At 46.5% G+C, this 11380-nt stretch overlaps 1 protein-coding gene across 1 annotated transcript in view; it reads left to right on the top strand.

The window, feature by feature from the left end:
- Positions 1-966: 966 nt before the first annotated feature.
- The window catches only part of SHROOM3 (shroom family member 3), a 28430-nt gene continuing 18016 nt past the window's right edge, over positions 967-11380 (top strand). Inside the window, exons 1-2 of the mRNA XM_015816379.1 lie at positions 967-1040; positions 4204-7522. Of these exons, the coding sequence (XP_015671865.1) occupies positions 982-1040; positions 4204-7522 (3378 nt within the window). The 5' untranslated portion in view covers positions 967-981. The remainder of the gene's footprint in view (positions 1041-4203; positions 7523-11380) is intronic.

The following is an 11380-nucleotide window of genomic DNA, read 5'->3' as shown; positions in this document are numbered from 1 at the left end:
AGATAGATCGTCCTGGGGATCCATTCCTGTTCTACAATTCTATGTTTGGAGTTGCTATGGGATGCTAATGGATGAAACTGATCAAGGAGAGAACCAACCTAGAACTAAGGAGAAATTTCCAGATAGTGAGAACAATTAATCAGTGGAATGACTTGCCTTCATAAATTGTGGGTGCTCCAACACTGGAGGTTTTCAAGAAGAGACTGGACAGCCACTTGTCTGAAATAGTATAGACTCTCCTTCTTGAGCAGGGGGTTGGAGTAGAAGACCTCCAAGGTACCTTCCACGTCTGTTAGTCTACTATTGGTAGCCCCAGCAAGACATGGACCTATCCATGAATTACATGAATTCTGCAGAAATCATCTGCTACATTTTTCATGGATTTGCTTCTAATTGAAATGATCTAATTTACCTAGTATGGAGACAAAAATTAGATTGCATAAGTTTCACTGCAATACCTCTGTTGTTCTGTACTCTGGATCTTCTATGAACTGCTTAATTTATAGCACTCTTAGCCATTCACAGGTAACAGCCGGACTTATTTTTGAATTTGAATTGGTCTCATTGCTCTTAACATTGATAAATTGCAGCTGCCAAAAATGGAAGATGAAATGAACGGCATATACAGTATTTTGTTTGCTTAGTATTCAGATCTTCACAATTAGAACATCCAGCCGCAGTTAAACAAATAATTGGTTTTCCAGGAGGGTGATCTTTTCATTCCTGACATGTAGAAGAATAGAATGCAATTTTAAAAAAATCAGAAAACAGAGATTGTAGCATGTTTAAATTCTGGACAGTGTCACATTTTGGCACAAAGTAAATGCTGAATAACAATTGTGATTGTGCTATAGGGTATCTGAGCAAATAGACAACTCTAATAATGTTAGCCATCTGTCTCTTTGCAGGCAAGGTGATCCGGTGGGCAGATCACACTCCTGGCAATCAGCCAAGTTCTCAGACACCCCAGCCGATCTCAGTATGATGCAAGTATCTCAGGGGACGATAAGCAGTCCTTGGCACCAAGCCTACCATCCAAGGTAAATCCTGCAACATCTTGACCACAGATCAGCCCCTAAGTGGGGTAATGTGGGGTGATATGTCAATTAGCCCCTTGGTCGCTTTCTTCAACTTTCTGCTCCTAGCCATTGCCAGGTCTTGTTATTATCTATTCTCTCTCTCTCTCTCTCTCTCTCTCTCTCTCTCTCTCTCTCTCTCTCTCTCTCTCTCTCTCTCTCTCTCTCTCTCTCTCTCTGTGTGTGTGTGTGTGTGTCCACATACAATAATACTTTGTCTTCCCATGTCTCTTTTCTGTTCTTCATTTGGTCTTTCGTGGTGGCCCAGTGGTTAGAATGCAGCATTGCAGGCTAAGTCTGCCCACAGCCTGCGGTTCAATCCTGACAGGCTCTAGGTCAGCGGTTCTCAACCTATGGGTCGCGACCCCATTTGGGGTCGATCAACCATTTCACAGGGGTCGCCAAGCAAGGCTGTCCGCCATTTTTTTTTCCCTTTTCCGGCGGGTGCCTTACCTCCCTTGAGCTGGGCCAGCTGGTGGTCGGCCTGCTCTGTCTCTGCCGCTTGCCAGCTACGCCTCGGCCGGCGCAGGGGGCGGAACCACGCATGCGCGGCGCTCCCGGGCAGGGAAAGTCCTCGACTTACAACCGGCTGGGTAGTCCTTGACGTACGACCGGTTTAGTCCTCGACTTATGACCGGTTTAGTCCTCGACTTACGACCGGTTTAGTCCTCGACTTACGACCGGTTGGGGGTCGCGGCATTAAAAAGGTTGAGAACCACTGCTCTAGGTTGACTCAGCCTTCCATCTTTCCAAGGTCGGTAAATGAGGACCCAGATTGTTGGGGGCAATATGCTGATTCTGTAAACCGCTTAGAGAGTGCTGTAAAGCACACTGGAGCGGTATATAAATGCTATTTGCTATTGCTTTTTTGTAGGCCAGTTTGGTCTCTCCAGTAGTCAATAAGCCTTCCTGGTATGCTAGCTTCAGTGAATCTTCTTTACTGCCCTTCAGATATTGGTGTGGTTTTTTTTTTTACTTCTAGCAGCCACATGGATAATTTTTCTTCTAATGCTCTTAAAATCCAGGAGTGGGGTAGGGATGGGGGGGCAGTTCAAGCCACTTTGTAGTAATCTCCTATTTCCCTGGACTTAAAATACTCACATTATTTATTCAGCACCTAGTGTTTCCCTAACAGTTTCTGGATTCATTTGTCAAGGTCATCTCCCTAACTGTCTTCAACTCCTTAGTAAACACTGAACAGAACCTTTTTGTCTGATTTTTAATAATGCATTCATTTTTTTTCCTTGATAGCTTATCAGATTAAATGTGCCCTGTTTGTAGCTTAGGAATTAGCGCTCTTGAACATTTTTCATGTTTTGTATTCATGACAATTCTTTGAAAGTAGTAATACTAATTCCCATGTAATGGTCTTCTTCCGGAACCAAAGAGGATCTTCTGAATATGGTAGATAAGGGGGAAAAAATGAAATTAAAAATAAGGCACTGAGTTGGTTCTCTCCAGCCTCTAGAATTTACTAAAATCAGACTAGGCAAGAATTTAAGATTAGGGACAGCACTTCAGTCCAATTCAGAAAAGTTTGTGTTAGTCTACTTTTAGTCCAACTTAGACCAGTCTAATTTCATCTTTCTGCAGTCCTTAACAAAGCAGTGCAAAATTTCTTGAAGTTTGGGAGAAAAGGTCCTTATTACATAGTCATGTGTCATAATGTTTCCAGTAATGATTTAATCTATTAGTAATGGAAAAACAGAATAATAGAGTTGGAAGGGACCTTGGAGGTCTTCTAATCCAACCCTCTGGTCAGGCAGGAAACCCCATACCATTGCAGACAAATGGGTGTCCAATCTCTTTTTAAAAACCTCCAGTGGTTTTTAAGTAGTGTGTCACATGATGCAGATACTTAAACCCAGGTTTTCCTAAGTCTATATTTATCATTGAACCAATTAGCACAAAAATGGCCCTTTTTCGCTTTACCAGTTTAAAGTAGAGTTAGGGTTAAGTGAATCAGTTGTTAAATTAGGAACACGGTTGTTAAGTGAATCTGGCTTCCCTATTGACTTTGCTTATCAGAAAGTCACAAAAGTCACAGTTGCAGGGACCCCGGGACCCTGCAACTGTCATAAATATGAATCAATTGCTAAACTAATTTGATCCCATGACCATGGGGATGCTACAACAGTTGTAAGTGTGAAAAACAGTCATAAGTCACTTTTTTCAGTGCCGTTGTAATTTTGAACGGTCACTAAATGAATTGTCATAAGTTGAGGAGTACCATAGCCGTCTTCTTAACTTAAAGCCCTCATCTTGGACTTCAGTGCCAAGAATTCCCAGTCCAACACATTTGAAAAGAACACCTTTTTGTGGGCGGCTGGATTGACAAATCCAGGTCTGTTCTCTTCACAGTAGCAATGACAATAGTTTGTGTGGATTTGATGGGGGACTGTCCTAGCCTCCTTGAGAAGAGATGTTGTAATTCTTTCCCCTAACTTTTTGACTGGGGTGTCCTCTGGGACAACCTTGGTGGATGACTTCCTGAAATTATTGAGGTTTGCCAACTTTTTGTTTCTATTTCCGCATCCATTCCTCGTTGCCTTCTTTCCCATCCTGCCTGTTTAATTTCACAAAGCACAGAAAAATCTCCAGTATACTTGGAGTTTCCTGAAGGCTGTCAGCACTTTAAAAAGGGGGGAGAAGGTGGGGGGGGGGAGAAAGACTTAGAAAAGAAGGACATATTTCTCTCTCCCCTCCCCCTCTTCTCCTGATCTTCCTTTCCTCTAATGATGTCTGAATATTTTGGTGATGTTTAGGATGCTTGTGATGAATTTCATGGGTGTAGCTGACTCACATGCATTTCCTAGCAAAGTCTCTTCCTCCTCCTCCTACCCTGGGAGATCTTCTCCATCTATTTTTTCCCCTCCCTTTACAGTGATAAATAAGAGACATGTGTTGCAATGTGAAAATCATTCTTTCTAGGAAACCAGGATGACTGCAGACTAAGAACAGCACGAGGCCCAAATATGGATTTTCGTCCATCCTCTGTAAACTAAACATATCCCTCCGTCCCTTTATAAATCCATTCAACTCTCTCTCTCTCGCTCGCATATCCACGCTAACCAGTGTTCCCTTCTGTGTTTGTACGTCTGTCTTTCTCACTGGCTCCTGTCTTCAGTTCCTCCACCAACGATCTCTCCAACTTCGACCATGGCTTTTTAAGAAGAAGTCCCGACCAGTACAGTTCCAGGGGAAGCATGGAGAGTTTGGATCATCTGCCTGCGGGATACGCCCATCCTTCCTGCCATCTTTCGCCAGCCAAGTCCACCAGTAGCATTGACCAGCTTGCTCACCTTCACAACAAGAGGGATTCTGCTTACAGCTCTTTCTCCACGAGCTCCAGCACCCCCGAATATCAACTGCCTCCCTTCTGCAAGGAGAGGTCCTATTCTATGGAGAACGTGCATTCTCGGGCCAGGCTGCAAGAAGGCGGCATGAGGCAGGCAGACATCAGGTACATTAAGACGGTCTACAACGCCCAGAGAGGAGTTTCAGAGGAATATGAAGTGAAGTCGTCTGCTCTCGTACCCAGTGGTGAGGCCCCTAAAGGTTACAGCGCCAGCAGGCCACATGGCCATCACAAAAGCCCACAGACACGGAATTCGTTGGACAACGAGAACCAGTACGCAAAGGGGCCTCCCATGCCACCCGCCCGAAGTGACAGCTACACAGCAATCAGGCACCACGACAGGCCCAGCTCTTGGTCTAGCCATGAGCAAAGAAAGGCCTTGAGGACCCATCCCAAAAATGCTTGGCTTCTCCTAGGCCAGGGCACGCCTCCTCCGGGACAGCTCTCGAAACCGGCATTCCTTGAAGGACAACTCCACACTGTGATGGAGAGGAGTCCAGAGGGCAGCCCCACCATGAAGCCAAAACAAGGTTACCCCCAAGCTGCTCAACCAGGACAGCCACTGCTACCTACTGGGGTTTACCCCGTTCCTTCTCCCGAACCACATTTTGCTCAGGTTCCTCACCCTTCTGCGAACAACAGCGGGCTGGTGTACCCAGCACTTGCCAAAGAGAGTGGCCACGCTCCGCCTCCTGCTTCTTTTTCAGCTTCCTATGAAAAGGCTGTTCCCTGCAAGCCACTTCCTGTCATGGATGAGAATGGAAACCAAAGCATTCCGAGCAAGGCAACCGTCTTCTACCATCCCGAATGTGGACCATCCGGAGCAGGGAAAAAAAAGATGGACAATGAGACTTCGAAAGTCATCTTATACAGGACCCATCCTCAAGCCTACCCAACCTCTCCGAGACAGGAGGAGGAAGCAGAGCCCACCTACATAGCACAACCCAGCATCCAAGAAAGTGCAAATGATGCCCAATACTTGAACCATGCTTTTCAGCCTTGGTCGTTCCACCTACGAGATGCGATGGCTGAGGGCAAAGCCTGCTGCCCGTCGAAGGCATACAGTCCAGAAGAACAGCAAGAGGATCGGAATGCCAACCTGCCGAGAAATGAGTGCGATCCCACCGCACAAAACCAGTGGAATCCCAATAAGGCGAAGCAGTACCTATTCTCTTCCTTGCAAAATATCCCAGAGAGTACTCAGCTTCAAAACCCCATGGATTTGAAGGAGGTGCAAGCATGTAGGAGTTGCCCGGGTGCCAAGTGGCATGTGGTTAACTATGCCAACCAGGAAGAAAAGGATGGTAAAGAGCAGGTGCCGGAATATTGGCAGGACAGAGAATGGCGTGCCACAGAAGATCACCGAGATGCAATTACAAATGCCGATTACAACAATGGCATGGAACCAAATTATGAGCAGCCTTCCTCTCCGTTGCTCCCAAAGGCCTCCGATTTCAGAGCTGACCAGTTCCGATCTTGCAGCAACAACAGCTTTCAGCCCCCCTGGTCTGGGAAAAAGGAGTCTAGGAAGAACCGATGTTCTGTGCTGGAGAAGGTCAGCAAGATAGAGCGACGGGAACAAGGCCATCAGCGGCCACAGAGTGCAAATAGCTTGACCCAAAATTCTGGATCAAAGAAGTCCAGCGTTGAAGATAGCCGACGTAGACATAACTCTCAAGAGTATGGTCAATTTCTGGATGAACACGGCAGGCCGGCCAGCACAAACAACTCAGACCTGTACCCAAATGTGCTCTACTCAAACGAAAGAAGTACCAGCAAACCAGAAAAGGTCAACCGGTATTCTGCTGAGCAACAGAGGGTAACAGCAGCGGCTTTGGTAGCACCGCCAGATCAGCAGAGCACCTACCGCCACGGGTCCTCTGGCAAGGAGTCACACAAAAAATCTGGGCAGCTGCAGAGGAGCAGAAGTACATTCCAGTTGTTGGATGAACCCGAGAGAGAAATCTTACAGAAAGTCAGTGCCAAGGAACCGCACAGCTCACAGCGGGATGCCCCCCTTAACAGGACTTACAGGAATAGCATTAAGGATGCTCAGTCTAAAGTTTTGAGGGCCACCTCATTCAGGCGCAAAGACCTCAACATTAGTCCTGCCTTGGGGAAGGAGGTCCAGAGAAGTACCCCAAGACCAGCTTCAGCCCACACAGGGATGAGGAGCACAACGGCCTCGCCACATACCCCAAAGGAGAGGCATAGCATCACGCCGACAGAGATAAAGATGGATCCTACCAATAAAGAAGGTCTTCCAGGGCCTCTGCACGTGCACCGTATCGGGGGAAGGAAACGGCTAACCGCTGAGCAGAAAAAGAGGTCTTACTCTGAACCAGAGAAGATGAATGAAATAGGTGTGTCGGATAATGACCTCTCGCCGTCCTCGCTTCAGAAGAAGATGCTCCAGTTTATCTTTGCAGAGAGCACCGTGGCTGACCGGCGCAAGATCTTCGAGAAGGAGAACAAAGCTTGTTCCACCATCAACCTTTCCAGGCCGGAGCTGAAGCAGCTGCAGCAAAACGCCCTTGCAGATTACATTAAGCGCAAAATTGGGAAACGGCCCTCTTCGGCTTCCCAAGAAAGGGAAGGATCGCAGACCCCATGCCGGCAAAACAGTGGCCAAGATAGTCAGTCCTTGTCCCCGGCTTCGAGCATGAATTCTCTTCAAGACCAGAGTCTCTTTCATACTAGGGAGTCTCTAGAATGGGCCTCTAGAATGGGCCACGTTTATTCTCCTCTGCCCGGGCTTCATGGTTGCTTTAATCCCATTGAGTTTGAGAGCAAGATGGCGGGCCACCCGAATCACGGTAGCAGCAAGAGCTCCACCCCCACTTGGCTGAAAGCAGACGGCCGCCCAGATCATCGAGTTAATCCCGAGCTTACGAAAAGTACTCAGACGGATCTTGACCTTTGCACCCAAGCACACCCCGTCCACCAGATCCTGGAGAAAAAGACACGGCTCATCAAGAAGCCTGGGAAATCAGCTTCTGCAGAAGACCTGCTGGATAGGAGAGAAAACCAGCCTATGACCATGCATGTCCGATCCAGGTCATCTCCCTCAGCAGATAAAATGTGCCAGGTACGTACCGATACAGAACACGTTTTACAAGTTCCTCATTGTTCGCTAATCTTGTAACTTCCTTTTTTATTTGCAAAGGTGTGTTTTCTGAAGCTCCAGTAGATCTAGTCCAGGGGTATAAGGCAACCTTGGCTCTTTTTATGACTCGTGGACTTCAACTCCCAGAATTCCTGAGCCAGCATGGCTCAGCTTGGAAACTCTCCCTTTCCCCTCAGCATGGCTGGCTCAGGAATTCTGGGAGTTGAAGTCCACGGGTCATAAAAGAGCCAAGGTTGCCTACCCCTGATTTCTAGTAGAATTTTAAGACCATTTTTTCTTTTTTGTAGACTAATTAGCAGCCCGTTTTCTGCAGCCACATTTCCGTAGTTTGGGTGGCAAGGTATTACGGGGCCCCAGAGGTTTGATCATGGGTATAATATAAACGTAGTCCTCGATTCACAGCCACAATTGAGCCCAAAAAGTGACTTATGACCATATTTCACACTTAACAACCATTGCAGCATCCCCACGGTCACATGATCAAAATTCAGCCGCTTGGCAACTGACTCATACTTATGACGGTTGCAGCGTCCCGGGGTCATGTGATCCTCTTTTGCGACCTTCTGACAAGCAAAGTCAATGGGGAAGCCGGATTCACTTAACCACCGTGTTCCTAACTTAACAACTGCAGTGATTCACTTAACAACTGTGGCAAGGAAGGTCGTAAAATGGGGCAAAAATCACTTAAACAAATGTCTCACTTAGCAACAGAAATTTTGGGCTCAAAATGGTGGTCGTAAGTCGAGGACTATCTGTACTATCCTAGCCCTTCGTTTATTTTATTCACAGTTGGTTGAATAATTCACAATTAGTGGGATAGATCTCATGCAAAGCTCACAAGAGACCCTAAGCAGGGTCACCCTTGTTGTTGTTAGTTGCGAAGTCGTGTCCCACCCATCGCGATCCCATGGACAACGTTCCTCCAGGCCTTCCTGTTCCCCCCCCCCATCACCCTGCATTAATCCAAAATCTAATATGACGGGGGTTCCCAGTCAATGAGATATAATTATATGATCTTTCTGTGCATTTGAATTATCACCTTGGCCAGAGCCAGGATTTCCAAGTATGAAAAATTTGGAGACCCTAAAGGCGGGGGGGGGAGGGGGAAGAGCTTGGGAAAACACCAAAAAAACACAAAAAAATACGGGCTTTTCTCCAGATGCTAAAGATCACATATTTTGAGGAGACGGGATCCCAGCCGGTCATAATTTACTAGGCCCAAAGATTATTTTGGCTGTGGATTGCCTTTCTCTGTTGTAGGTGGGGAAGGCAGCAGCTGGTGAGGGGGGGGGGGCTTTCACTGCTCACCCAAATTTATACGCCGGAGACCCATCAGGCATGCAGGCTGAGACAGGCTAAAAGAGAAGTTGCTGCAAAAAGAGATGGAATGCAGGGCTGAAGACAGATCGGCTGGCGAGATTGCACAGCTATCAATTTCCTCTGTTCTTTAAACAAATTCCTTTGGTGACACGGTTGCATAATTTATAGCCAGGCTGCACGGAACATTATATTCCCTAAGGAGAGCCTGCAATATATATATATATATATTGCAGTCCAAGCTGGGGCCAGTGTGAAATAAACTGCAACTGAAATAAAGTCTTCCAGAAATTATCAAAACTCAGATAAGCTTTGTTTTATCCGTAGCCACGCTGGGCCTTCCCCTCTTTCTCCTCTCTTAAAAAAAAAAAAAAGAAATATGGCTGGATTCCAAAGAAAATAAGAGCCATTAAGAAGCCCAAGGGAGCATTGTGGTTACGTATTTTTAACCATTTAGTTGTGTCTGACTCTTGGTGACTGTACAGGAAGTCCTCGACTTACGATCACAATTGAGCCCCATATTTCTCTTGCTAAGTGAGACAGTTCTTAAAGTGAATTTGGACCCATTTTACGACCTTTCTCGCCACCGTTCTTAAGTGAATCGCTGCAGTTGTTAAGTTAGCAACACGGTTGTTAAGTGAATCTGGCTTCCCCCATTGACTTTGCTTGTCAGAAGGTCGCAAAAGGGGATCACCTGACCCCGGGACACTGCGACCGTCATAAATATGAACCAGTTGCCAAGCAGCCAAATTTCGATCACATGAATTTTGATCACATGGAGGTGGCAACAATAGTCGTAAGTGGGAAAAACAGTCGTAAGTCGTTTTTTCCAGTACCGTTGTAAGTTTGAATGGTCACTACATCAACTGTTGTAAATCAAGGTTTATCTGTATGTGAATCCACCGTTTTCCATCATTGTGTTAATTGGAATGCTTTGTTTTTCATAGCAGAGAGAGAGAGAAGAAGAATTTTTTATTAGGGATCAACTGTCGTCCTGGCTGGAGAAATCCAGATCTAACCCAGATCACCATTTTTATCCTGAAGATCAGATAGCAAGCGAGAATATTCAAACAAGATTGAAATAGATTAAGGAAATGATCTTGCTTCTTGTAAGGCAGCTTTCTAAGTAATCATTTAGTGGATATCCCATCTAATGCATGCCTGTTTCTTGGTAGCTCTTCACAGCTTTTATTTGCATTTAGCCAAACGGCACCACAATATACCCATATGGCAGACATGTCAAACACAAGGCCCGGGGGCCGGATGCGGCCCGTGAAGTGGTTTCATGTGGCCCGCGAAGCCATCCTGGAAACAGTGAGGGAACGGCCCCCGCTGCCTTGGCCCTGGCCCAGGCCGGCCGGGAGCCAATGTACAATTTTGTGGTGGCCATCTATGCTGAAACGCATTCAGTCTTAGCTCCACAAGGCCGTCTGGAAACAGCGAGGAACCAGCCCCTGCCGTGTTGGCCCCGTCCCCTGGGTGCATGCTGGGGAGGGGTCACCCTTTGTGAGGAATGAAGAAATGGACCATGCCTTGGCGCTTGCCCCGGTCCCACCCCCTTCTGCCAGAGACCCTCAGATCTGTCCCACTCCTGCCCAGGCCCCCACGGGCACCCTTGACGCGAACGATGTAGAGCTGGCCATGCCCACCCAGTAGGCCACGCCCACCAGTAGGCCACGCCCACCCAGTAGGCCACACACACACACCCGAGGGCAACCGCAATGCTGATGTGGCCCTCAATGAAATTGAGTTTGACACCCCTGATATATGGGATAAAGAGTAACTACAGATTTATCAGCTAAAACTCCTGTTTTCTTGTGGGTGTAAAATGCGGTTTTATTAGCAACATGTTGAAGAGTCTCCTAAGATTACAATCAGGCAAGCAATTATACCACTGGAAAATGTATCCCCGTGCTATTTTGGAATACAGATAGTCCTTGACTTATAACAGTTCATTAAGTGACTGTCCAGAGTTGCAACGGCACTGAAAAAAGTGACTTAACGACCCTTGTTCACAGTTACAACCCTTGTGGCATTCCCCCACGGTCATGTGATCAAAATTCAGACACTGGCAACCGACTCGTATTTATGACGGATGCAGAGTCCCAGGGTCCCTTTTGCAACATTCTGACAAGCAAAGTCGGTGGGGGAACCCGATTCGCTTAACAGCCGTGCTACTAGCTTAACAACTTGCAGTGATTCACTTAACAACGGTGGCAAGGAAGATCTTAAAATGGGGCGGAACTCACTTAACAAACGTCTCACTTAGGAACAGAGATCTGGGGCTCAATTTATTTATTTATTTTTATTTATTTTATTTGATTTATATCCCGCCCTTCTCCCAACGGGACTCAGGGCGGCTCACAGCATATTAAAAAACATAAACACATTTACAACCCCACCCAAGTAAAACCAATTAAAACCAAATATTTAAAGCTGTGCTATTTAAAATTACTCTTAAGATAAACCCAATTTAAAATCCTCCCTAGGCCAGGCCCGCTT

Source organism: Protobothrops mucrosquamatus, unplaced genomic scaffold (assembly GCF_001527695.2).
Source record: "Protobothrops mucrosquamatus isolate PMUCROS unplaced genomic scaffold, P.Mucros_1.0 scaffold440, whole genome shotgun sequence".
In the NCBI taxonomy this organism is placed as follows: domain Eukaryota; kingdom Metazoa; phylum Chordata; class Lepidosauria; order Squamata; family Viperidae; genus Protobothrops; species Protobothrops mucrosquamatus.
The sequence above is the reverse complement of the archived record's forward strand: the minus strand, read 5'-3'. Positions and strand labels throughout refer to the sequence as shown.